The following is a 27,116-nucleotide window of genomic DNA, read 5'->3' as shown; positions in this document are numbered from 1 at the left end:
GGGGACACATGGGGAGCCATGGGGGAATGGAGGGTCCTGGGGTGGAATATGCCGCTGGCCGCCTGTGTCACCCCTTCTCCAATTCTTTCCCGATATTACACGGGATGGATGCTATCTTGGACCCCGTGAAGGCTGCCCGCAGTTGCTGTTTGGCAGGCCAGGCGGTGAGACGCCGGAGAAGGCAGCGGCAGTAGCATCGACAGAGGCTTAAGGTGGTGACCCATGTGCAGGGCCTCGCCCCACACCCAGAGGACATGGTTGCCCATCAGGTCAGGATGGGACCCAAAGGCAGAGGCCAGTGACGGCTCAAGCTGTACAGGCACCTCTGGTCTTTTGAACAGATGATATCATGAGCCGCACGCATAATTGATCATTGTGGGAGGGGGGGGGGGGGTGAGAAGTGGGCGGCAGACGTGGAAAGCACTGCTGGACTTGGGCAGGCCAGGACATAGTACGGTGCTGGGTAGTGCCAGGTGCATGGCTGTCGGATGGGAGGAGGCAGAACGGGGGGTTTATGTGCTGCTCCCCCTTGTGGGTGGGGAGCTGGTGGGTGCGGCCCCGGCAACTCAGCTGGCGGGACCATAATTTGCGGCGTGAAGCCCATGGGGTCTCGTTAAGTGGACCACTTAACGTTTAATACCAGTGACAGCCTCGCCAGGTTGAGCTTCGGGAAGCTCACGACAGTTCCCGCTCGCTACCACACTTGGAATCTTTACCGTTAAATCACGCCCCTATCAGGTTGTACAGATATGTCGTACTGATCATATATTCAGTTCAAATGACCAGTTTGCTGAATAAAACCTGTCTGGAATTGATTATGCTAATAAATTACCATGACCAAATAATCAACAAAACTAAAGGATCAGAGAAAAGTACTCATGATTATAGGATTATATGCCTTTATTTGTGACATTTTGTCCAATCACTGATTGATGTGTTCTAGTCATCTAACAGATGTGCACCAAATCATTGTTCAGTGATCTGCTGCTAACTAATAATGTTGCACTATGTACTGAATTATTTATTACATTATATATTTTAAAATCATAATTTCAAGTAAAATTTCTCTTCCTGTTTTTTTTAGGAAGAGTCAGTTTTCAATCACTGTTTGTGTGATCGCTGGAATCATTAAAGAAACTTTTAGCTGTGTAGTAGTGTGAACTATATGGCGAGCTGATGTCACTGCCAATTTCATTGATGGAATAGTCACTGGATGGGCCAAATTGTTTGTCTTTCGCTGAAGGTGGTCCGTGGTACGCACTGTCTGAGGAAGTTAGGAAACTGCCTTCAATACTCCTCTGGTGGGTTCCCGCTGTAGATCCAGAACTAACGCTGCTTGGTGAAGCAATGGCATTGTGAAATAGATCAGGGTCTATGTTAACTGACAGTGTTCTTGAGTCTCTGGGCGTTGATGCTCGATGTTGAGAACCATCTGGAAGTGTGAACACGTCATCATCAGCAAAAGAAAGTTCGTTTGGACTGAAAACGAATGACGGAGAAGCAGGGCTTTTGGATGGGTAGGAGTAATTTCTGTGAATGAATGACTGCGAAATAGGTGACATCTTCAGAAAGGCGCTGTCCTCAAAATTACTGGTGTGGAATGAATCCTTGGGCCTGGGACTGAGACTACCAGGAGGAAATGTAGATATTCTTTGTGTTGATGGTTTACGGAGGAATGATAGAGATAAAGGAGATAGCGGCTGGTAAGATGGAAAAGAAAGTGATTGCTGTATGGACTGATGAGATGGCGAGAAAGGTGGTGGAGGCACTTTAGGTAATGGGCTTCTGCTTCGTAATGTATCCTGTGATCCTAGATATTCGGCCTCGGATGGTATAGAGAACGATTCGTGGGGGGATCCAGGTGCTACACTCTGGTAAGAAGGGAAAAATGATAGGTGTCTGCTTGGCGAATAAAGAGAGGAAGACGTCATTGATGGATCAAAGGAATACACTCTTGACTGAAGATTGTCCGGTGAAATATTTGCAAAGTCAGCCCGGCTCGGAATGTTGCTCCGACGCACCTCTCCCACTGAGGGGCTATCAGTGGAAATCCAGCCGTGTAATGATGGCGATTGTGAGACACCAGCCAGGGGATAGGGTGTGTCCTTCCTCATCAGTATAGAATCCTCTTTGGATAGGTCCTGAATAGATCGTGGTGATAAACCTCCATAGGACAGAGAAGGCACTTGCTGTTGTACAAATGAACGACCAGGTAACGCTGGAGATGAAGCAGTTCGTCGTTGAGGACGGAATTTGCATTGTGGTGCTTGTGTGACACTTCTATAGCCCCTTTCACCTGCAGGTATCTGTTGACTAGAAGGCATGTAAGCCAAGGTGGATTCTTTGTGAAGACTTGGCGAAGCTAAGTTTGAAAGCTGCTGATGTGATAAGGCGGGTGACCGGATTTGAGGTTGTGACAGAAGTCGTGACTGGCTAACGCCCTGTGGAAGATGAATTAATGAGTGCACTGAAGATTGGTCAATCTCTGGGACGTGAATTCCCATGTCACTGCCTTTGGGAATATAGTGCGACCTGGAGCCCAAATCTCCTGATGATACGTTACCTTGGAATCCATACCGATCTGCATGAAAGGATTCTGAAGGTGCCACTGGTATATTAACTGATTGTGATCTGGGTCTTTGTGTTGGAGGAGTTACGTAGCGTGGTGGGTGAGCAAATGAGACAGATATGGGTTCTGGTGATAAGGATGTCACGCGTCTAGATTGCGGAGTGAATGATGATAAAAGGGTTTCAGGAACAACATGCTGTGAACTTACTATTGGCCTGGAAATAGATGATGTTGGGTCAACATATGATTCAACACTGACCATATCACCAACATCGGAAATATAAGCTGACCTGCTGCTCCTGTCCAGACTATCAAATTTCAGTGAATCAGCAGATTTTTGAGACTCATCAGGCTCAGGCATTGAACTCATCGATTTTGCATTTGTCCTCAGAATTGATAAAGGATAATGAGAACTATCATCTTGATATGTGACATTTCGTCTATCAAGTTGGCTTGGGTAGGCAGTTATTAGTGAGCGAGTGGGAAGAAAGGGAGCTGATTGGGATAATAATTGCGCTGGAACTGTGTCTCGATGAATGCTCCTGACAAGACCTTTATCAGAAACAGAGCCTGGGTGTATGGTCCTCGCTGAAATGGATGGTGCAACATCATACGTAGATGCCATTTGGGAGGTTGAAAGAATTCGTGAAGCTTCATGATCTGAAAGTGTTACATCCCTTTCTGAAATTGGCGTTCCTACATCATATGATGATATCATCCTTGAGGTTGGTAGAAGGCGGGAAGCTTGATGATCGGACAATGTGTCCCTTTGTGAAATGGCTGATCCCACATCATAAGATGATATTCTTGGTGTTGACAGAAGGCGTGAAGCTTGGTGAATATCCCTTTCTGAAATTGGCGATCCTACATCATATGGCGATCGTCTTGGCGTTGACAGAAGGTGTGAAGCTTGATGATCTGTTAATGTTCCACTTTCGAAAATTGGCGTTCCTACATCATACGATGATATCCTTGAGGTTGGTAGAAGGCGGGAAGCTTGATGATCTGTTAATGTTCCACTTTCTAAAATTGGCGTTCCTACATCAAACGATGATATCCTTGAGGTTGGTAGAAGGCGGGAAGCTTGATGATCTGTTAATGTTCCACTTTCTAAAATTGGCGTTCCTACATCATACGATGATATCCTTGAGGTTGGTAAAAGGCGGGAAGCTTGATGATCGGACAATGTGTCCCTTTGTGAAATGGCTGATCCCACATCATAAGGTGATATTCTTGGTGTTGATAGAAGGCGTGAAGCTTGGTGAATATCCCTTTCTGAAATTGGCGAACCTACATCATATGATGACACCACTCTTGGGGCTGAGCGAACACGTGGATCTTGATGAGGGGGCAATATTGTCTCTCTTATCTCTGGTTTAGTCGTCAGTTTGCACGAATACTCTTGGTGTGGTGAAGGAATCAGTTCTCGTGGTTTGGCTGGTAACTGAGACGATCGTGAGCAAGGGCATACTGGATAAGGGGATAGTGGGCGAGGGGAATATGCACGAGAGACATATGAGGGAAGAGGTTGTGGACATGTAGATATTATCCTAGGTGGTGGAAGAGTAATTGTTTCAGTGGTCCTGCAGCTACTTCTACTTGAAATATCGGAGCATGTGTCTTTCTGATGTTTTTGCCGCATTTGACGTAGTCGTGATGGCATTAATTTTTTACTGTGGCAAATAGTTGCACTTTGCTTCCTTGTGGGACAAACAGTATATTTCCTTGTTCCATCTGGAGACCCGCTTTCTATAATGGTGATTGTTGGAGATCTGAAACAAATTTGGACTTTCAGTATGCGTTTACAAGCACAACTATCTCTAAATAAATCCTCTAGGAAATGTATTCAACTACAAACAGGTGAAGCTGTCCAACATAATTTGTAATTAAGGTAAGACCACAAGTCACATGCAGGCTATTCTTTAGATACACATTTTTCTGTCAGTTGCTCGCACAGCCAGCGGGGTGGTTCTTATACGATATAAACGTCCCACCATTGACAGATCTGGAGGTGGCGGACTATGTAATATCCAGCGGGTGCCATGCCTGCGATATACCCACCCATCTCTGCCCCACTGTGATTAAACAAGGTCAGGGGCACAATCAGGTGGGCCACCTGCTCTTGGGCTTATTGAAGCTCTTAACCTACCAATAATTGGCCATTTAATAGTCTCGTCCCACCTTGTTGGATCGGCCCTTGCCAGTTGGGAAACCCAGGACCTTTATCCATCTGGGTTGACATCACACAATAAGTGAATGGACCCTCATTTGAAGGCCCCCGGGGCACATTTGCAGACACCCCCTACATCTCAGGTCATTGCCCACCTCTGACCGTTTCCCCCACCCTCTCAAACTTGGCTTCCCTCCACTTTGGCCGCCTTGCGTTGGACAGATTCCTGACTTACCTGTCAGTCACAGTGACTGGTAAGATGTCCATGGTGACATGGTGGGACAGCCTGTGGTCTCAGCAGTGGCCGCTGCTCCTGGTAATATTTTGGGGATGACAGACCCGCCATTCCATTGGCTGACAGGCTTAGGTGGCACTTCCCCCAAGAGAGGGGTGGACGTTCAACCCTCCAACTGCTTAACACTGCACGTAGTGTTAAATAGCTGCCAGGCAGCCGTCGGGATTGTGGGAGTACCTCCCAGTTTTTTAGCTGAGAGGGTGTGAACATGTTACTCTATTAAATCCAGCCCATGGAGTATACCCACCTTTCTCGACAAGATTTACAGACTGCTGGAACCTCATTTTTGCGATGCTCCCTGTCCCTGTGTCAACTGGGGTGGCATGGGGATAGCACAGCTGCCTCACAGCACCAGAGACCCAGGTTCGATTCCCACCTTGGGTCACTGTCTGTGCGGAGTCTACACGTTCTCCCCATGCCTGCGTGGGTTTCCTCCGGGTGCTCCGGTTTCCTCCCACAGTCCAAAGATGTGTAGGTAAGGTGGATTGGCCATAATAAATTGCCCCTTAGTGTCCAAAGGTTAGATGGTGTTACGGGGATCGGGTGGGGGAGCGGGCCTGGGTGGGTTGCTCTTTCGGAGGGTTGGGCAGCCCCGTTGGGCCGAATGGCCTCCTTGTGCACTGTAGGGATCCTATGATTATGATTCTATGAACAGGAAGGGTGGGTGTTTGGGGAGGAGTTGGATGGTGAGCAACTGGAGGAGGTGGTATGGAGGTGGGGGAATAGAACAGGAAGCAATTTTAGATAGGTCAATTAGAGGGGGAGGTAATTCTGGAGCAGAGCAGAGGCCTCATGGTAGTAGATGACAGAAGCCAGGGTTAGGTGCTGTGGATGTGAGATCTCAGGGCCTAATATGGTGAGGGCTTTGGTGCCTGGTTTTGGTGGGGGTGTAGGAGGGGAAGGCAGGAGGCTTCAGGGTGTAAAGGTTGCTGAGGCCTGGTCTGGAGGAGTATTCATGGAGGTTTTTCAGATTGGTTTTTGGATCCAGTGCATAAATGTGAAGGTACTCAGGGGAGGCGGTGGGGTAGTAGTATTGTGACTGGACTAGTTAATTTAAAGAGCCCCAAGGGAGATGATAACGGCATTAGTGACGCGTCTAAGACAAATGGCTGAACATTTGGGTTTGCGCTCAATGACATGTTGAGAGACCGGCTAGTCTGTGGTGTAAACGGCATGGCCATACAGAATTAATTATTAGCAATGGCAGAGATTATTACCTTAAGGAAGGCACGAGAGATTGCCCAGGCAATGGAAAGTGGGGAGGGGGGGGGGGTTGCGTTGGAAGCGCAAAGCGTGCAAGCAGGCGAGGTCCACCAAGTTTGGTGGGAAGCTACTGGCAGTCGTGGCGCCAGGCTGAAGGTGCAGAAAGTAATAATCAAAGATTTTCAGAGCAAAAGAGAGTGCAGAGGTATGGAGCCCAACCTGTGCCCTATGCCCTACAGGAGAAGGTTGAGTCAGAACACAAGCGGCTGGAAGATTTAGGTATCATCAAGCTTATAAATATTCAGAGTGGGTGGCTACCATCGAGCCAGTGGTTAAACCAGATAGGACCATTAGGATATGTGAGGACTATAAATTATAGAGTCATAGATGTTTATAGCATGGAAACAGGCCTTTCAGCCCAGCTTGTCCATTCCGCCTAGTTTCTGTCACTAAGCTAGTCCCACTTGTCTGCATTTGGCCCATATCCCTCTATACCCTCCCTGCCCATGTAACTGTCTAACTGCTTTTTAAAGGAAAAAATTGTACCCACCTCTACCACTGCCTCTGGCAGCCGATTCCAAATACTCATCACCCTGTGTGAAAAAACTTCCCCTCTGGTCTCTTTTGTATCTCTCCCCTCGAGTTCTAGACTCCTCTATCTTTGGGAAAAGATGTCGACTATCTATCTTATCTATGCTCTCATTATTTTATAGACCTCCATAAGATCGCCCCTAAGCCTCCTATCCTCTTGAGAAAAATATCCCAGCCTATCCAGCCTCTCCTTATAACTCAGACCATCAAGTCCTGGTAGCATCCTCGTAAATCTCTTCTGCACTCTTTCTAGATTAACATCCTTCCTATAATAGGGTGACCAGAACTGAACACAGTATTTCATGTGTGGTCTTACCAATGTCTTGTACAACTTCAACAAGACGTCCCAACTCCTGTGTCCAATATTCTGACCAATAAAACCTAGCATGCTGAATGCCTTCTTCACCACCCTGTCCACCTGCAACTCCACCTTCAAGGAGCTATGAACCTGTACCCCTAGATCTCTTTGTTCTGTAACTCGCCCCAACTCCCCACCATTAACTGAGGAGGTCCTGCCCTGATTTGATCTCCCAAAATGCATCACCTCACAGTTATCCAAATTAAACTCCATCTATCATTCATTTTAATCATGAATAAGGCACCAAAATTGGACTGATACCCAAAACCAAGAATTGAAAATTTCTACGCTAAATTAGTAGGAGCTTTAACTAACTCTGAAGTTTATACAAGCCATGCGTACTAACAATTAGAACTGAACAAGGCAGCTAGAAAATAATTTTCCACAAAGTCTTCTACCAGTGTACCCAGCTACCTCTGGAGAGATTTTCCAGCATAAGATGGAATGCTTACTTCAGGACCCACCGAATGTAGTTGTCGATGGAGATGATGTACTGATTTAAAAATGTTTTAAGGAGGCTAGAGTAAAGCTAAAAAAGGAAAACTGTATGTTCCAGGCTGATGCTGTGATGTACGTAGGGCTTAGAGGAGATGCCCCAGGGCTGCTCCCTCTGGAGGAGAAGATAAAACAATTAAGGAAGTACCGACCCCCAAAACTGTGTCCGAATTGCAATCATTTTTAGGAATGGGAGTTATTACGGAAGATTTATTTCAAATCCTTCTACAATGTTGGCACCCCGAGGCTCACTGCTCCAGAAGCCCCACGGGTGGTATTCAAGACAACATCAGAAAAACGTCTTTCAACAAGTTAAAAACTAGCTTTGCAGCCACCCTGACTCTTAGTTCATTTAGGCCCTCAAATGATAGATGGCAGGATTCTCTGTTCCTGTGTTGACACCGGGACAGGATTCGTGGGGTTCTACAGCAGCAAAACTGACGGCGAACCTGAACCGATTTAACAACTGTTGTGGGGCTAGCACCGAAACCACATGGAACACAATCACTCCAATGACAAACGTTGTGGGATTGGACAGATTCCCGATTGACACTCAGGAGGCTGACAAGCTGCAATCGCATAGACACATTTCACTCCCTACACACCATTCCAGCCAACAAGACGGCAGCGAGGAGAGAGACATCCCATTTCACGGACACCGAGCTTGAGACCCTGTGAGACACCGTGGAGGTGAGGCAGGCCACCCTATACCCCAGCCCGGGAAGGAGTCTGCCTGCCGCTGCCATTCACCATGCCTGGAAGCAGGTGGCGGAGGTTGTAAGCGCCGTCGGCAATATTGTCCGCACTGGCCATAAGAAACTGCACAACCTCCCCAGGACAGCCAGGATGAGTAGGCAGCACTGTGTCCCTCTCTGGCACCAACCCCTGTCCCACACACCTGTAAGCCCCCCCAAATGGATGGCGACCAAACCCCCACCCTGCACCACATGCCACACCCATACCGGCTGCCATGTCAGGTGCCCAGGCCACTGAAGCCATCAGCTACCCACCCACTGGGCTGCATGAATCGGACTGTCTCACACTGTGCGTTTTCTGTTCCCCGCCGTCCCCTCAGGAGAAAGCTGCCCATAACCGCCGGTAGCGTGAAAAAACTGGAGGGGACCTGGACGCGGCTGGTGGGCCCGAGGAAAGGGCAGTCACCGGGGTGGAAGCAGCGTTGGGCAAGGAAGTGAGACCCTGTTAAGTTGCCGTTCCCTGTGACACGTGTGTCAACCTGCCCCATCACCACCCCCATACCACCCTCACCCCACCCTCACCCCCACGCCACCCCTCACTCACACCACCCCCCTCCACTACCACCACCACCCCTACCCCCCTTCTCAAACCTCCCCCTTCCCCCTCTCCCCCCACCCCCCAACTCCAACACACCGCTTCACCCCCAGTCCCCTCCGGCCCGCGGTCTAATCATACATCTTGTCTTGTGTCTTTCAGAACCTCCTGGTGATGGGGCGGGGCCCCCTGGTGTCCGCCTGCCCCCAGTCAGTGCCACAGCCCCAGGTGATGACCAGCGACGAGGGCGACACCGACAGGGACGCGAGCCATAGACCCGAGACCCAGGACACCCCGGAGCTCGGGTGAGGATGGCACGGATATCCCTTCACAGCTGTCTCCGACACACTCCACCATCCTAAAGACACCTCGTTTGGACATTATTGTGAAGAGCTTCCTGGGACACTATCTGGTGCACACCACACACATGCTCTAATACATCATGCGGAGGTAGGAACTCCCGAGTGGGCGGACGGTCGGAGGGCGGGCCGACCCCAGGGACTAGCTGCCGTCCAGTCAGGTTTTAGGCTTCTGGAATGGACAGTTCTATCAATAATGGAGGTACAGTCACAGAGCCAGGGGCTACATGAGGGGTTGTCGGCGAGCATCCAGCACTTGCAGGTGGAGGAGCCCAGCTGCATGCAAGATCAGGAGGTGGTGCTGGCTGTGTGTGCCACCCAGGCCTCCACTGCACAGGTGGCGTCCGCGGTGGATTCCTTGGGGGCGTGGATTTCAGCTATGGATCAACTTGGTCCAAAGCCTGGAGCAATCTGTGCAGGCAGTGGCCGATGCCCAGGACAAGTCTGCCCTCTCACAGGCAGCCATGTGCTACCTGGACATTGCAGCGGCGCTGCTGAGCTTAGGCCAGTCACATTGGGCCACGGCCAAGAGCGTTGGCGGCATTGCCCAGGTGCTGGCTGACGTGGTACAGACACAGAGGGAAGTGGCCCAGTGCCAGGGAGAGATGGCGCAGTCACTGGCTGATGTGACACAGACTCAGAACGTGATGTAATGCAGTCCCAGATGGAGATGGTCCACGCCCTGTGCTCCTTGGCCGCATGCATGGAGACCCTAGTCAAGACGAGAGCGGGGCTCTAGGACTGGCAGCGGCAAGTGACTAGGGGGCCTCGGGATGGCTCTGCTCATACCCCTGTCTCATGCAGTAGCTTGGGGGCCATTGGACATCCCGAGGGAGGAGGTGATGGGGCCCATGCCGGTGTCTCCCTCAGGGGATGTGCTGGAACACCGCATCTCGGTCCTGTGCCCATCTCCCGGTCACCCTGCCCCCAGCTAGCCCGGCCAGTGTCCAGTCCAGCAGCCCACGATGGCATCTCTCTTTGTCCAACCTCCTCTCTCTCCCTCAGCAGCCATGGCGCCTGTTTGTCGATTTTTAAAAGCACAAATGAACCTCGCCATCGAGAATTCCCCCGAGTGGAGAATCATGGAGACCCCGGAGAATACCGGGTCGGGTCTGCTAATGGTCCGCCGATGGTGTTCACTGTAGCTGCAGAGCGGAACACATTGACGCCGCTGTCGAGGCACCGGAGAATTAAGATTTGGCGTGAACCCGGCGTTCGCCATGATTCCGGCGCCAGAACCGATGATCCGCCCAATTGCCTTTCCCGATTTCGGCATTGGCCGACGGAGAATCCCGCTTATAATTTGTGGTATGAGAGGTATTACGGTACCTGATAGGCTGGAGCACCATTGGTGGAAACTGTATGTTTTCTATTGGTTCGGATGTATGGTAGCTCCGCCCTGCTAGGCGGGGTATAAGAGCCCGTGCCGCCCCAGTATCCTTCATTTTGTACCTGAGCTGCTGGGGGAAACATCTAGCTTATTAAAGCCTTCAGTTGGACTACAACCTCGCTTTAGTGGTCATTGATCGAGCATCAATTTAATAAGCTAGTTTTTTTTAAATAAAAAGGATGGATCTCCGAATCAAGCCGGAGTGTCTGCAACTCAGCCCCCACGCAGCGAACTCAGCGGCAATCTTCAAGCACTGGCTGGCGTGCTTTAAAGGGTATCTCGAGACGGTCGAAAACACACCCACCGGAGAGCAGAAAATGCAAGTCCTGCACTCAAGGGTGAGCCCGGAGATTTACACCCTCATCGAGGAAGCGGAAGACTTTGATGCAGCAATAGAGCTGTTAAAAGGACATTGTATTCGCCCGGTAAACCAGGTCTACGCCCGGCACCTGCTAGCAACAAGGCGACAAACTCCTGGGGAATCGCTGGAAGAATTCTACCGTGCACTCCTGGTGTTGGGGAGAAACTGTAGCTGCCCGCAAGTTTCGGCGAGCGACCACACTGAACTCTTGGTCCGGGACGCTTTCGTGGCAGATAGGCTATCCTCAAATTCGGCAGCGACTGCTGGAGAAAGACACTCTGGGTCTCCAGGAGGCACGGGCCCTTGCCGGCTCCCTGTACGTGGCCTCCAGGAACGCCCGCGCTTACGTTCCCGACCGCGCGGCAGCCCCCTGGGCAGCGTGGAACCCCTCCGCAGCCGACGCCGAGACATCCCCCATCCCCCCACAAGCCTGTGCTGCAAGGCAGCCTGGCAACCCCGGGGGGCCCCGCTGCTACCTTTGTGGGCAGGCCAAGCACCATCGGCAGCGCTGCACGGCCCGCGCATCCACCTGCAAGGGATGCGGCAAAAAGGGCCATTTCGTGGGGGTATGTCAGGCCCGTGCAGTGGCTGCGGTCTCCAGCGGCGAATGCGGACCGCCACCACAAACCTCTCCACGGTCCCCGTGCGGCCAGCGGTTGCCGCCATCTTCCTATTCCATGGCCACCTGCAGACCCCGGGCGCCGCCATCTTGTCCCGCGGACGCCATGTTAGAGGGATGGGCGCCGCCATTTTGTGCACCCCTAGCCATGTGCGACCAATGGGAGCCACCATCTTGGATGAACCCCCAGGACCCCAGCTCGGCTGACCACGCACTGCCCGAAGAGAACTCTCAACTGCTGCGATTAGTCTCGGTGACCCTGGATCAGTCCCGGCCTCAAACACTCTCAACTGCTACAACGACCGTATTCATCAACGGGCACGAGACGTCCTGCTTAATTGACTCTGAGAGCACGGAGAGCTTCATACACCCCGACACGGTAAGGCGCTGTTCTCTCCTCATCCACCCCGTTAATCAAAAATTCTCCCTGGCCTCCGGTTCACACTCAGTGGAGATAAAGGAGTTTTGTGTAGCGAACCTCACAGTCCAGGGAGGGGAGTTCAAAAATTTCCGTCTCTACGTCCTTCCCCACCTCTGCGCAGCTACACTCCTGGGTTTAGAGTTCCAGTGTAACCTCCAAAGTCTAACCTTCAAATTCGGCGGCCCTATACCCCCCCTTACTCTCTGCAGCCTCGCGATCCTTAAGGTCGACCCGCCTTCCCTGTTTGCGAACCTCACCCCGGATTGCAAACCCGTCACCACTAGGAGCAGACAGTACAGTGCCCAGGACCGGATCTTTATTAGGTCAGAGGTCCAAAGGCTACTGAGGGAAGGGGTCATTGAAGCCAGTAACAGCCCCTGGACAGCTCAAGTAGTGGTGGTAAAGACCGGGGAGAAGCATAGGACGGTCATACAAAGAACAAAAGAACAAAGAACAAGAACAAAGAAATGTACAGCACAGGAACAGGCCCTTTGGCCCTCCAAGCCCGTGCCGACCATGCTGCCCGACTAAACTACAATCTTCTACACTTCCTGGGTTCGTATCCCTCTATTCCCATCCTATTCATGTATTTGTCAAGATGCCCCTTAAATGTCACTATCGTCCCTGCTTCCACCACCTCCTCTGGTAGCGAGTTCCAGGCACCCACTACCCTCTGCGTAAAAAACTTGCCTCGTACATCTACTCTAAACCTTGCCCCTCTCACCTTAAACCTATGCCCCCCATTAATTGACCCCTCTACCCCAGGGAAAAGCCTCTGACTATCCACTCTGTCTATGCCCCTCATAATTTTGTAGACCTCTATCAGGTCGCCCCTCAACCTCCTTCGTTCCAGTGAGAACAAACTGAGTTTATTCAACTGCTCCTCACAGCTAATGTCCTCCATACCAGGCAACATTCTGGTAAATCTCTTCTGCACCCTCTCTAAAGCCTCCACATCCTTCTGGTAGTGTGGCGACCAGAATTGAACACTATACTCCAAGTGTGGCCTAACTAAGGTTCTATACAGCTGCAACATGACTTGCCAATTCTTATACTCAATGCCCCGGCCAATGAAGGCAAGCATGCCGTATGCCTTCTTGACTACCTTCTCCACCTGTGTTGCCCCTTTCAATGACCTGTGGACCTGTACTCCTAGATCTCTTTGACTTTCAATACTCTTGAGGGTTCTACCATTCACTGTATATTCCCTACCTGCATTAGACCTTCCAAAATGCATTACCTCACATTTGTCCGGATTAAACTCCATCTGCCATCTCTCCGCCCAAGTCTCCAGACAATCTAAATCCTGCTGTATCCTCCGACAGTCCTCATCGCTATCCGCAATTCCACCAACCTTTGTGTCGTCTGCAAACTTACTAATCAGACCAGTTACATTTTCCTCCAAATCATTTATATATACTACAAAGAGCAAAGGTCCCAGCACTGATCCCTGTGGAACACCACTGGTCACAGCCCTCCAATTAGAAAAGCATCCCTCCATTGCTACTCTCTGCCTTCTATGGCCTAGCCAGTTCTGTATCCACCTTGCCAGCTCACCCCTGATCCCGTGTGACTTCACCTTTTGTACTAGTCTACCATGAGGGACCTTGTCAAAGGCCTTACTGAAGTCCATATAGACAACATCTACTGCCCTACCTGCATCAATCATCTCAGTGACCTCCTCGAAAAACTCTATCAAGTTAGTGAGACACGACCTCCCCTTCACAAAACCGTGCTGCCTCTCACTAATACGTCCATTTGCTTCCAAATGGGAGTAGATCCTGTCTCGAAGAATTCTCTCCAGTAATTTCCCTACCACTGAAGTAAGGCTCACTGGCCTGTAGTTCCCGGGATTATCCTTGCTACCCTTCTTAAACAGAGGAACAACATTGGCTATTCTCCAGTCCTCCGGGACATCCCCTGAAGACAGCGAGGGTCCAAAGATTTCTGTCAAGGCCTCAGCAATTTCCTCTCCAGCCTCCTTCAGTATTCTGGGGTAGATCCCATCAGGCCCTGGGGACTTATCTACCTTAATATTTTTTAAGACACCCAACACCTCGTCTTTTTGGAACACAATGTGACCCAGGCTATCTACACCCCCTTCTCCAGACTCAACATCTACCAATTCCTTCTCTTTGGTGAATACTGATGCAAAGTATTCATTTAGTACCTCGCCCATTTCCTCTGGCTCCACACATAGATTCCCTTGCCTATCCTTCAGTGGGCCAACCCTTTCCCTGGCTACCCTCTTGCTTTTTATGTACGTGTAAAAAGCCTTGGGATTTTCCTTAACCCTATTTGCCAATGACTTTTCGTGACCCCTTCTAGCCCTCCTGACTCCTTGCTTAAGTTCCTTCCTACTTTCCTTATATTCCACGCAGGCTTCGTCTGTTCCCAGCCTTTTAGCCCTGACAAATGCCTCCTTTTTCTTTTTGACGAGGCCTACAATATCACTAGTCATCCAAGGTTCCCGAAAATTGCCGTATTTATCTTTCTTCCTCACAGGAACATGCCGGTCCTGTATTCCTTTCAACTGCCACTTGAAAGCCTCCCACATGTCAGATGTTGATTTGCCCTCAAACATCCGCCCCCAATCTATGTTCTTCAGTTCCCGCCTAATATTGTTATAATTAGCCTTCCCCCAATTTAGCACATTCATCCTCGGACCACTCTTAGCCTTGTCCACCAGTACTTTAAAACTTACTGAATTGTGGTCACTGTTACCGAAATGCTCCCCGACTGAAACATCTACCACCTGGCCGGGCTCATTCCCCAATACCAGGTCCAGTACCGCCCCTTCCCTAGTTGGACTGTCTACATATTGTTTTAAGAAGCCCTCCTGGATGCTCCTTACAAACTCCGCCCCGTCTAAGCCCCTGGCACTAAGTGAGTCCCAGTCAATATTGGGGAAGTTGAAGTCTCCCATCACCACAACCCTGTTGTTTTTACTCTTTTCCAAAATGTCTACCTATCTGCTCCTCTATCTCCCGCTGGCTGTTGGGAGGCCTGTAGAATACCCCCAACATTGTGACTGCACCCTTCTTATTCTTGATCTCTACCCATATAGCCTCACTGCCCTCTGAGGTGTCCTCTCGCAGTACAGCTGTGATATTCTCCCGAACAAGTAGCGCAACTCCGCCTCCCCTTTTACATCCCCCTCTATCCCGCCTGAAACATCTAAATCCTGGAACGTTTAGCTGCCAATCCTGCCCTTCCCTCAACCAGGTCTCTGTAATGGCAACAACATCATAGTTCCAAGTACTAATCCAAGCTCTAAGTTCATCTGCCTTACCCGTAATGCTCCTTGCATTAAAACATATGCACTTCAGGCCACCAGACCCGCTGTGTTCAGCAGCTTCTCCCCATCTGCTCTGCCTCAGAGCCACACTGTCCCTATTCCCTAGTTCTCCCTCAATGCTCTCACCTTCTGACCTATTGCTCCCATGCCCACCCCCCTGCCATACTAGTTTAAACCCTCCCGTGTGACACTAGCAAACCTCGCGGCCAGGATATTTATGCCTCTCCGGTTTAGATGCAACCCGTCCTTCTTATACAGGTCACACCTGCCCCGGAAGAGCTCCCAGTGGTCCAGATAATGGAAACCCTCCCTCCTACACCAGCGGTTTAGCCACGTGTTTATCTGCTCTATCTTCCTATTTCTAGCCTCACTGGCACGTGGCACAGGGAGTAATCCCGAGATTACAACCCTCGAGGTCCTGTCTTTTAACTTTCTGCCTAGCTCCCTGAACTCCTGCTGCAGGACCTCATGCCCCTTCCTGCCTATGTCGTTAGTACCAATATGTACAACGACCTCTGCCTGTTTGCCCTCCCCCTTCAGGATTCCCTCTACCCGTTCGGAGACATCCTGGACCCTGGCACCAGGGAGGCAACATACCATCCTGGAGTCTCTTTCACGTCCACAGAAGCGCCTTCTGTGCCCCTGACTATAGAGTCCCCTATTACTATTACTCTTCTGCGCTTTGACCCTCCCTTCTGAACATCAGAGCCAGCCGTGGTGCCACTGCTCTGGCTGCTGCTGTTTTCCCCTGATAGGCTATCCCCCCCGACAGTATCCAAAGTGGTATACCTGTTCGAGAGGGGGACAACCACAGGGGATTCCTGCACTGACTGCCTGCCCTTTCTGGTGGTCACCCATTTCTCTGCCTGCACCTTGGGTGTGACCACATTTACATAACTGCGATCTATGACGCTTTCCGCCACCTGCATGCTCCTAAGTGCATCCAATTGCTGCTCCAACCGAACCATGCGGTCTGTGAGGAGCTCCAGTTGGGTGCACTTTCTGCAGATCAAGCCTGCAATGACAAAAAAAAATGACTAATCTACACTAAGCCAATTCCCAGCACTTGACCTCCAGCATTGAATGTGATGACATTCCAGCTGCTCATCCAAGTACCTTTTACAGATTGTGAGGTTTCCTGCCTCAACTACCCTCCCAGGCAGAGAATTCCAGATTCCCACCACCCTCTAAAGAAATTTCTTTTCTTCAAATTCTCTCTATACTTTCTGCCTTTCACCTTAAAATTATGACCCTTTGTTATTGACCCTTCAACTAAGTGGAACAGCTGATTTCTCTCCACCCTGTCCATGCCCTTCATAATCGTATACACCTGAATCAGGGCCGGGATTCTCCCCTACCCGGCAGGGCGGGGGGTTCCGGCGGGATGGAGTGGCGGGAACCACTCCGGCGTCGGGCCGCCCCAAAGGTGCGGATTTCTCCGCACCTTTAGGGGCCAAGCCCTCACCTTGAGGGGCTAGGCCTACGCCGGAGTGGTCTGCGCGCCGCCTGTCAGCGGGAAAGGCATTTGGCGCCATGCCAGCCTGGACCGAAAGGACTTCGCCAGCCGGCGGAAGTCTGCGCATGCGCGGGAGCATCAGCGGCTGCTGACGTCATCCCCGCGCATGCGCGGGGGGGTTTCCTTGCGTCGGGCATCGCGGAGGCTGTGGCCGAGGCAGAGGGAAAAGAGTGCCCCCACGGCACAGACCCGCCCGCGGATCGGTGGGCCCCGATTGCAGGCCAGGCCACCATGGGGGCACCCTCCGGGGCCAGATTGCCCCGCGCCCACCCCAGGTCCCCGGAGCCCCCCCGCGCCGCCTAGTCCCCCCGGTAAGAGAGGTGGTTTGATTCTTGCCGGCGGGACTGGCATGACAGCAGCGGGACTTCGGCCCATCGCAGGCCGGAGAATCGGCGGGTGGGGCCCGCCGACCGGCGCGGCGCGATTCTCGCCCCCGCCGAATATCCGGTGCCGGAGAATTCGGTAACCGGCGGGGGCGGGATTCACGCCAGCCCCCGGCGATTCTCTGACCCGGCTTGGGGGGGTCGGAGAATCCCGCCCCAGGTCTCGCCTCAGTCTTCTCTGCTCCAAAAGAATCAACCCGAGCTTATCCAGCCTCTCTTCATAGCAAAAATGTTCCCTCCCAGGCAACATCCCGATGAATCTCCTCTGCCACCTCTCGAGGACAATCACAACATCCTTCCTATAGTGAGGTGACCAGAACCGAACACAGCACTCCAGCTATGGCCAAATCAAAGTTTTGTACAGGTCCAACCTCGCTGCCATGACTGATAAAAGCAAGTGGCCCCTATGCCTTAACTACCCTATTGATCTGTCACCTTCTGGGATCTGTAAACTAGCAAGCCAAGAACACTCTGTACTTCTGAGTTTCCTCGTGTCCTGCCATTGATTGAATGCTCCCTTGTCAGGTTGCTCCTTCCAAACTGCATCACCTCACACTTTTCAGGGTTAAATTCCATCTGCCACTGATCTGCCCATCTGACCAATCCTTCTATTTCATCCTATAACCTTCTTCTTCACTGTGAACCACCCGGCCAAACTTCGTATCATCTGCAAACATACTTTTCATCCCTCCCCACATTTTCTTCTATATTGTTTAAAAATATCATAAACAATAAGGGACCCAGCACTGCTCCCTGTGGTGGGCCACTGGACACGGCCTCCAGTCGCAAACAACCTTCCACCACCACCCTCTGCCTCCTATCACAAAGCCAGTTTGGGATCTAACTTGTCACATTACCCTGGATCCCATGTGCTTTACCTTCTTTATCAGTCTATCATATGGGACCTTGTCAAAAGCTTTGCTGAAATCCATCAACTGCACTACCCTCACCTACACACCTGGTCACCTCCTCGAAAAATTCAATCAAATTTGTTCGGCATGACCTCCCTCTGACAAAGCCATGCTGACTGTCACTGATCACACCTTCCCTGCCCAAGTGGAGATTGATTCTCTCCCTCAGAATTTTCTCCAATAGTTTCCCTGCCACCGATGTGAGACTCACTGCTCTGTAATTCCCTAGCTTATCTCTACCACCCTTCTTGAAAAGTGGAACCACATTAGCCATCCTACAGTTCTCTGTGGCCAGAGAGGAGTTAAAAATTTGAGTCAGAGCCCCTGTAATTTCCTCCTCTGCTTCTCACAGCAGCCTGCCGACTTACTAATGGAAGATGTATTAGAACAAGTTTGGATCTTGTATTCCAAAATTTGGTGGGGAGTTTGGAGGCGCAGGCGGAGCAGCAGGACCCACCAAAAATGAGAGAACGTTTGAGGTGGACACCCTTTGTTGCTGGTCCGAATTGGATGAAATAGGTGTCCAAGGTAAAAGGGTGAAGAAGCACCTGGCTCATTTGAGAAGAGAATCGCGCACAGAACCAGTGGGGCAGAATGCCCCTCGGCTGCCTGTCAGTGATGTTGCCATTGTAAGGATCCTCCTGTTTAAACCCTGTTTGTTCCTCGTCTGTCCCATTTCAATTCTGTTTGCAATTACAATTTTCATCCATGGATGATTAATGAGCCTGTGCCTTTAATGCAGGCTTTACCTTTAATTCAAGCGGGACAGATCAGTGATGACTCACTTTGACTGACTTGGCCGGCAGCCAATGAACTGGCTCTAAATGCTGGGTTTTGACGATAACCAGTGTGATTGGTTCTGATTTAGAACATAGAACAGTACAGCACAGTACAGGCCCTTCGGCCCACGATGTTGTGCCGACCACTTATCCTAATCTAAGATCAACCTAACCTACACCCCTTCAATTTACTGCTGTCCATGTGCCTGTCCAAGAGTCGCTTAAACGTCCCTAATGACTCTGACTCCACCACCTCTGCTGGCAGTGCATTCCACACACCCACCACTCTCTGTGTAAAGGACCTGCCTCTGACATCCCCCTATACCTTCCTCCAATCACCTTAAAATTATGTCCCCTCGTGACAGCCATTTCCGCCCTGGGGAAAAGTCTCTGGCTATCCACTCTATCCATGTCTCTCATCACCTTGTACACCTCTATCAAGTCACCTCTCTTCCTTCTTCGCTCCAGTGAGAAAAGCCCTAGCTTCCTCAACCTTTCTTCATAAGACATGCCCTCCAGTCCAGGCAGCATCCTGGTAAAACTCCTCTGCACCCTCTCCAAAGCATCCACATCCTTCCTATAATGAGGCGACCAGAACTGGGCACAATATTCCAAGTGTGGTCTAACTAGAGTTTTATAAAGCTGCAGCAAAACCTCACGGCTCTTAAACTCAATCCCCCTGTTAATGAAAGCCAACACACCATACGCCTTCTTAACAACCCTATCAACCTGGGTGGCAACTTTCAGGGATCTATGTATGTGGACCCCAAGATCCCTCTGTTCCTCCACACTTCCAAGAATCCTGCCTTTAACCCTGTATTCAGCATTCAAATTCAACCTTCCAAAATGAATCATTTATTCAGGTTGAACGCCATCTGCCACTTCTCAGCCCAGCTAAGCATCCTATCAATGTCCTGTTGTGACCTGCAACAGCCCTCGACACTATCTACAACTCCCCCCAACCTTTGTGTCATCGGCAAACTTACTCACCCACCCTTCCACTTCTTCATCCAAGTCATTTATAAAAACCACAAAGAGCAGAGTTCCCAGAACAGATCCCTGCGGGACACCACTGGTCACTGACCTCCAGGTGGAATACTTTCCATCCAATACCAGTCTCTGTCTTCTTCCAGCGAATTCTGTATCCAGACAGCCAAATTTCCCTGTATCCCATGCCCCCTAACTTTCTGAATGAGCCTACCATGGGGAACCTTATCAAATGCCTTACTGAAATCCATATACACCACATCAACTGCCCGACCTTCATTAATGTGTCTCATCACATTCTCAATGAATTCAATGAGGCTTGTGAGGCATGACCTGCCCCTCACAAAGCCATGCTGATGATCTTTAATCAAACTATGTTTTTCTAAATAATCATAAATCCTATCTCTCAGAATCCTTTCCAATATTTTACTCACCACAGGTGTAAGACTGATGGGTCTGTAATTCCCAGGGATTTCCCTATTCCCTTTATTGAACAGAGGAACATTCGCCTCCTTCCAATCATCCGGTACTACTCCAGTGGAGAGTGAGGCGCAAAGATCATCGCCAACAGCGCAGAAATCTCCTCCCTCGCTTTCCGTAGTAACCTTGGGTATATCCCATCAGGCCCAGGGGACTTATCTATCCTGATGCTTTTCAAAATTTCCAGCACATCCTCCTTAATATCAACCTGTTCGAGTCTATTAACCTGGTGCACGTTGTTATGAGCAACAAGGTCCTCTCTCTAGTGAATACTGAAGCAAAATATTCATTTACGGCCTCCCCCATCTCCTCAGACTCTCGGCACAAGTTCCCTCCACTATCCCTGATCGGCCCTACTCTCACTCTGATCATCCTCTTATTTCTCACAGAAGTGTAGAACGCTGTGCAGATTTCCCTAATCCTTGCCGCCAGGGCTTTTTCATGCCCCCTTCTAGCTCTCCTAAGTCCATTTTTGAGTTCCTTCCTGGCTACCTTTTAACCCTCTAGAGCCGTGCCAGATCCTTGCTTCCTCAACCTTACCTAAGCTTCCTTCTTCCTCTTGACTAGAAGCTCCGCTTCTCTTGTCATCCAAGGCTCCTTCACCTTACCATTCCTTCCTCCTCTCAGTGGGACAAAACTATCCAGCACTCGCAGCAAGTGTTCCTTGAACAATCCCCACATTACTGTTGTGCATTTCCCCAAGAACAACTGTTCCCACTTTATGCTCCTCAACTCCTGTCTAATAGCAGTATAATTTCCCCTCCCCAATTAAATACCTTCCCATACTGTCTGTTTATTTCCCTCTCCATGACTACGGTAAAGATCAGGGAGTTGTGTTCACTGTTACCAAAATGCTCTGCAATGTTTCTCTTTCCCCGGTAAGGCTGGGTTGCTTTAGTTTTGCTTTCGGTACAGAAGCTGGGAGAGGAATCTCTGATTTTCTCTCTCTGATATTGTGAAATGTCTCTAAAAATCCAGTGGAAGTACTCTTCTCCCTCTCCAGTAAGGCTGGAATGAGATTAAAACTTGGGCTGGAAGCTGGGCTTGAGGTCAGCCAAAGTGTCTTAAGAGAGTAGACTCACAGGTGGACCTTTAAGTTGAAAGCCCAGTTTAATAAAGGGTAAAGTTCCAGAAAAAAATCCTACTGCCTGTGAGCACTGAACGACTGTTGCTGCAAGAAGAACATCAACTGTACACCAGTGGCTTTGATCAATGAGCATGCTGGAGGACAGCCTGCTGCGTAGAGGTCAACATCAAAAGCAAGCACTTTTTTTTTAACCTTAATCCTTATTATTTCACCCCTTTCCACCCCTCTGTGTTTGTCTGTCTTGTGTGTCCATATTTTATTTCTGTTATTAATGAACAGCCATTATGTTTCAGCTTACAAACCTGGTGGCTGTAAATTATTGGGCAGCCAAGGGTCACAGATTTCAGGAATTTTTATACAAATTATTGTTTAATTCACTTGTGTTGGGACTCGGGGGGCCTGTGAGGCTGGAATAGACTCTCACTAGTCCAGGGTGCCGTAACACTAGGGATGAAAGTAGTCGTGTAGTGAGTTACCTCAAGGTACAGTCAAGTAGTGTTCCAGTGGGAAGTGGAGATGTTATCTGCACTGATGCACCTTCGCAAGTCGAGAAATCAATCCATTGAGGTTCAACCTGAAGTTAGCTCCATTGCTGGAGCAACCACTAATGAATTACAATGCTCCTAAAGGATCGGGAAGTCCCCAGACCCAATTACCTTATAGAGGGACCGGGTTGAGATCCATTTGTTGAGTAACATTGTAAATAGTTCCATTGTTATTGAAAAGTTAATCCGGATCTTAAAAAGGGAGGGATCTGGCTGCATGCCCCTTTAAGGAGCGGGTGCTCAGAGGGTCATGTGACCAGTCCGGCCAATCGGGCCAGAGCATGCAAATCCTAGGACTGAGCGCGGGTTTCCTTGCCAGTTAGGAGTTTGGAAGTGTGATGTGAGGCAGCCTTTACCTCACTCTCTGTAATAGTTACTTAACCATTTATTTGTTAATCTACTTGGTGTTACCCAGTCTTACAAGGTACTACAGGTTGTTTATGGGTGTTTTTCTACTCATGTCATGAAGGCTTTTACTTAACTCAGCAGAGGGGCGAGATTCTCCGACCCCCCGCCGGGTTGGAGAATCGCCGGGGGCTGGCGTGAATCCCGCCCCCCACCGGTCGCTGAATTCTCCGGCACCGGAGATTCGGCGGGGGCGGGAATCGCGCCGCACCGGTTGGCGGCCCCCCCCCCCCGCGATTCTCCGGCCCGGATGGGCCAAAGTCCCACTGCTAGGATGCCTGTCCCGCCGGTGTGGATTAAACCACCTACCTTACCGGCGGGACAAGGCAGCGCGTGCGGGCTCCGGGGTCCTGGGGGGGTGCGCGGGGTGATCTGGCCCCGGGGGGGTGCCCCCATGGTGGCCTGGCCCGCGATCGGGGCCCACCAATCCGCGGGCGGGCCTGTGCCGTGGGGGCACTCTTTTCCTTCCGCCTTCGCCACGGTCTCCACCATGGCGGAGGCGGAAGAGACTCCCTCCACTGCGCATGCGCAGGGATGCCGTGTGCTGCCGCTAACGCTCCCGCGCATGCGCCGCCTGGAGATGTCATTTCCGCGCCAGCTGGCGGGGCACCAAAGGCCTTTTCCGCCAGCTGGCGGGGCGGAAATTAGTCCGGCGCGGGCCTAGCCCCTCAAGGTTGGGGCTCGGCCCCCCAAGATGCGGAGGTTTACGCACCTTTGGGGCGGTGCGATGCCCGACTGATTTGCGCCCTTTTTGCGCCGGTCGGCGGACATCGCGCCGATACCGGAGAATTTCGCCCGAGGTGTGGGAAACAACAGGAGGTATTAGAGAGGAATACCTGGACACACACAATACTGGGTTGGCACTCGCATAGAGAATAGTAAGTTAATAGGGGAAGTAATAATAATAATAATCGCTTATTGTCACAAGCAGGCTTCAATGAAGTTACTGTGAAAAGACCCTAGTCGCCACACTCCGGCGCCTGTTTGGGGAGGCTGGTACGGGAATTGAACCCGCGCTGCTGGCATTGTTCTGTATTACAAGCCAGCTTTTTAGCCCACTGTGCTAAACCAGCCCATTCCAGTTGGTCGAAGGGAGATAGTAATGACGTCTAAATCAGGGTTACTGTGCATGTTTGTGAATAAAATTGGGGTATTAGAGGTACGGATTACAATGTGGAAATATGATGTGTCTTTAACAGAGATCTGACTAAACGACGAAGGGTACTCAGTCGGTTGTGTCCCGTGCCTGTTTTCTGAGGAGATCGGTGCGGTGTTTTGCTGTGGCACGTTGGAACGGTCGATAGATGAGTCGAGTGCCATATCCCGTACACACGAGAGCATCTTTCAGCGTCTGTAGATGTCTGTTACGCTCCTCCTCGTCTGAGCAGATCCTGTGTATACGGAGGGCTTGTCCATAGGGGATGGCTTCTTTAATGTGTTTAGGGTGGAAGCTGGAGAAGTGGAGCATCGTGAGGTTATCCGTGGGCTTGCGGTAAAGCGAAGTGCTGAGGTGACCGTCCTTGATGGAGGTGAGTGTGTCAAAGAATGCAACCGATTTTGGAGAGGAGACCATGGTGAGTCTGATGGTAAGATGGAAGTTATTGATGTCATTGTTTTGTCGTTACAGTGATTCTTCGCCGTGGGTCCAAAGGAAACAAATGTCATCGATGTATCTGGTGTATAAATCGACAGTTCCAATGCTCCACAGCAAAAAGTCGCACCGACCTCTTCAGAAGACAAACACGGCACATAACCGACAGAATACCCTTCGGCGTCCAGTACTTCCCCGGAGCGGAGAAACTACGACATCTTCTTCGCAGCCTTCAACATGTCATCGATGAAGACAAACATCTTGCCAATGTCAGCCCCACACCCCCACTACTTGCCTTCAAACAACCGCGCAACCTCAAACAAACCATTGTTTGCAGCAAACTACCCAGTCTTCAGAACAGTGACCACGACACCACACAACCCTGCCATGGCAATCTCTGCAAGACGTGCCAGATCATTGACATGGATACCACTATTACACGTGAGAACACCACCCACCAGGTACGCGGTACATACTCGTGCGACTCGGCCAACGTTGCCTACCTCATACGCTGCAGGAAAGGATGTCCCAAAGCGTGGTACATTGGCGAGACCTTGCAGACGCTGCGACAACGGATGGCCTGGGCTTGCAAAATCCTACCAACTGTCTTGGCTTGAGACAATTCACACCTCTTTAACCTGGGGTTACCCCTATCTCTGGATCTGTAAAGACTTAATTACCTGCAAATGCTCGCAATCAAAGTATCGTCTTTCGTCTTTGACTTTGTCTATATAAATGTTTCTGGGACCTACCTCTTCATTCACCTGAGGAAGGAGCAGTGCTCCGAAAGCTAGTGATTTGAAACAAACCTGTTGGACTTTAAGCCAGTTTTGTAAGACGCCTTACTGTGCTCACCCCAGTCCAACGCCGGCAAATCCACATCATCTTTATTATTAGGGGCATGGAGTACAAGAGCAAGGAGGTTATGCTGAATTTACAGAAGACACTCGTTAAACCTCAGCTGAAGTACTATGTACATTTTTAGGTGCCAAGGAGGAGAGAGTTCACAAGGTATTTTTATGAATGGTTCCAGGAATGAGAAACTTCAGTTGTGAGGTTAGTTTGGAGAGGTTTGGTCTGTTCATTCTTGGAGAGCAGAAAGCCAGCAGGAGGTTTAATAGAGATGTTCAAAATCATGAGGGGGAAGAACAGAGTAATTGGATGAACAGTTCCTGCTCATAAAAGGATCTGAATGAGAGGGCACAAATTTAAGCGATTTGCAAAGAAGCAGATGTGATGTGAGAAAAAAATCTTTTTGAAGAGCGAGTGGTTCGAGTCTGGAATGCATTACCCGGAATGTTTAATGGGGGCATTCAAGAAGGCATTAGATGATTATTTGAATAGAAAAAACGTGCAAGGGTATGGGGAAAAGGCAGGGGGGTGGCACTAAGTCATAATGTTCATTTGGGAGGCCAGGGCATCGTTGTGTTGCCACTGGACTAATAAGCCACGGACCAAGAATAATGCTCCAGGGACCCATATCTAATAATGACTGTGAAACCATTGTCAATTGTTGTTAAAGCCTATCTGGTTCCCTTCAGTGAAATCTGCCACTCTTACTTGGTCTGGCCTACATGTGGCTCCAGATCCACAGAAATATGGTTGCCTCTTAAAGTGCCGAGCAAGCCACTCAGTTCAAGATAATGAATTCTGGCCGGCCAGCGATGGACACATGATGGCCCGATTGGCCTGCTTCTGCTCCATAATAATTCTGACAAGCAAGCAGCTCAGTAATTAGACAAAGAGCAATTAGGGAAGGGTGACAAATGACATCCACATTCCATGAATTATTTAAAAAATAATGCCAACCTACCGTAATGATACTTGGGAAACCTAGGCAACACTGCTTAAGTTCAAAGTACAATAGCAATGAGTTTTGCCTCATCACAATCACTGTTCTAGCTGACTTCCTTGGTTGGGATTTCTCGCCTGCCAGCTTCTGGCCTCAGTTACTGCTGAAGAGGCAGGAGAAGGGTTTGAGTCAGAAAACAGGGGCGGGATTCTCCGTTGCCCGATGCCAATATCGTAATCGGTGATCGGGCGGAGAATCCATTCCGACGCCCAAATTGGGGCCGGTGCTGGTTTGATGCTGGTCATCCACGCTCTGCCCCTTTGGAAAGGTAATCGCATTGCGCGGCGCCTGCCGTTGCAATGGGGTTGGCATGTCGTCGGAAGGCCCTCCCACGATGCTCCGCCCCCGATGGGCTGAGTTCCCGACCACGCGGTTGACGTGTGGTCTGAGTGGTCAGGAACCCGGCGTGGTGGCTACGAAATGAGTCCAGCACCGTCACACACGGCTGGGATCCATGCCGCTGGCCGGGGGGAGCTTCCACGAGTGCTGGGGGGACTGGTGGGGGATGGCCAGGAGGCGGCCAGGGGTGTTACGGATGGTGCGTCGGGTCTGCACATGGCCGGTGCCATGTTGTATGACACGACTGCTGCAAGTCATCACAGCATGCATGCGCAACCATGGATACGGCCACTCTCACTGCGGGAGCCGGGAGTTTCTCACCCGGCACCGCTGCTAGCCCCTCACCGGTCCCGGAATCGGTGAGGGTTTGCCGCCAATTTTGGCGTCGTAAACGCCCACGAATTCTCCGTTTCAGCTGGCACTTAACTGCTGAAACGGAGAATCCTGCCCCAGATGTCTGACACTTATTCCACCAGACTCAAATCACCTATTTTCTTCCAGTTGAAATTTAGCCCCAACATTCAGCGTCTCTGCAAAGATGTTGGCCACGATTCTTCTGATTGAAGACTAAGTGTTGCCGCCAGCGAGAAAACTGGAGTGTTTCTTGCTTGGCACTTCAAATTGTTTTTACCAAGGATCGGGGTTTTCTGTGGACCTGAAGGTGGCGGGACCTAATCTCTCTGATAGGTTCAGAACAAAGAGACAGCCTGTTTAAAACCAGTGCAGTTAGAAAAACAGCTGCTCCTCAGAGTTAAAGGACCCCTGCAGAGCTATATAAACAAACAACGGCAATCCCTCCTTTGAAGCTGCCTAGAACTGCAA

The 27,116-nt window shown here is 50.4% G+C and overlaps 1 protein-coding gene across 9 annotated transcripts in view; it reads right to left on the bottom strand.

Annotated features, from left to right (window-relative positions):
• Positions 1–882: 882 nt before the first annotated feature.
• LOC140421308 (uncharacterized) overlaps positions 883–27,116 on the bottom strand; it is an 834,768-nt gene continuing 808,534 nt past the window's right edge. For 7 of the 9 annotated variants that reach the window (XM_072505936.1, XM_072505941.1, XM_072505940.1 and 4 more), the window contains one exon: positions 883–4,341. In XM_072505936.1, coding sequence (XP_072362037.1) covers positions 1,098–4,341 — 3,244 coding nt within the window. In that variant the 3' untranslated portion in view covers positions 883–1,097. The remainder of the gene's footprint in view (positions 4,342–27,116) is intronic. The other 2 variants (XM_072505943.1, XM_072505944.1) reach the window with 1 other exon arrangement.

Source organism: Scyliorhinus torazame, chromosome 5 (assembly GCF_047496885.1).
Source record: "Scyliorhinus torazame isolate Kashiwa2021f chromosome 5, sScyTor2.1, whole genome shotgun sequence".
NCBI classification, from domain to species: domain Eukaryota; kingdom Metazoa; phylum Chordata; class Chondrichthyes; order Carcharhiniformes; family Scyliorhinidae; genus Scyliorhinus; species Scyliorhinus torazame.
Note: the sequence above shows the minus strand (reverse complement) of the source record. Positions and strands in the feature narration are given on the sequence as shown.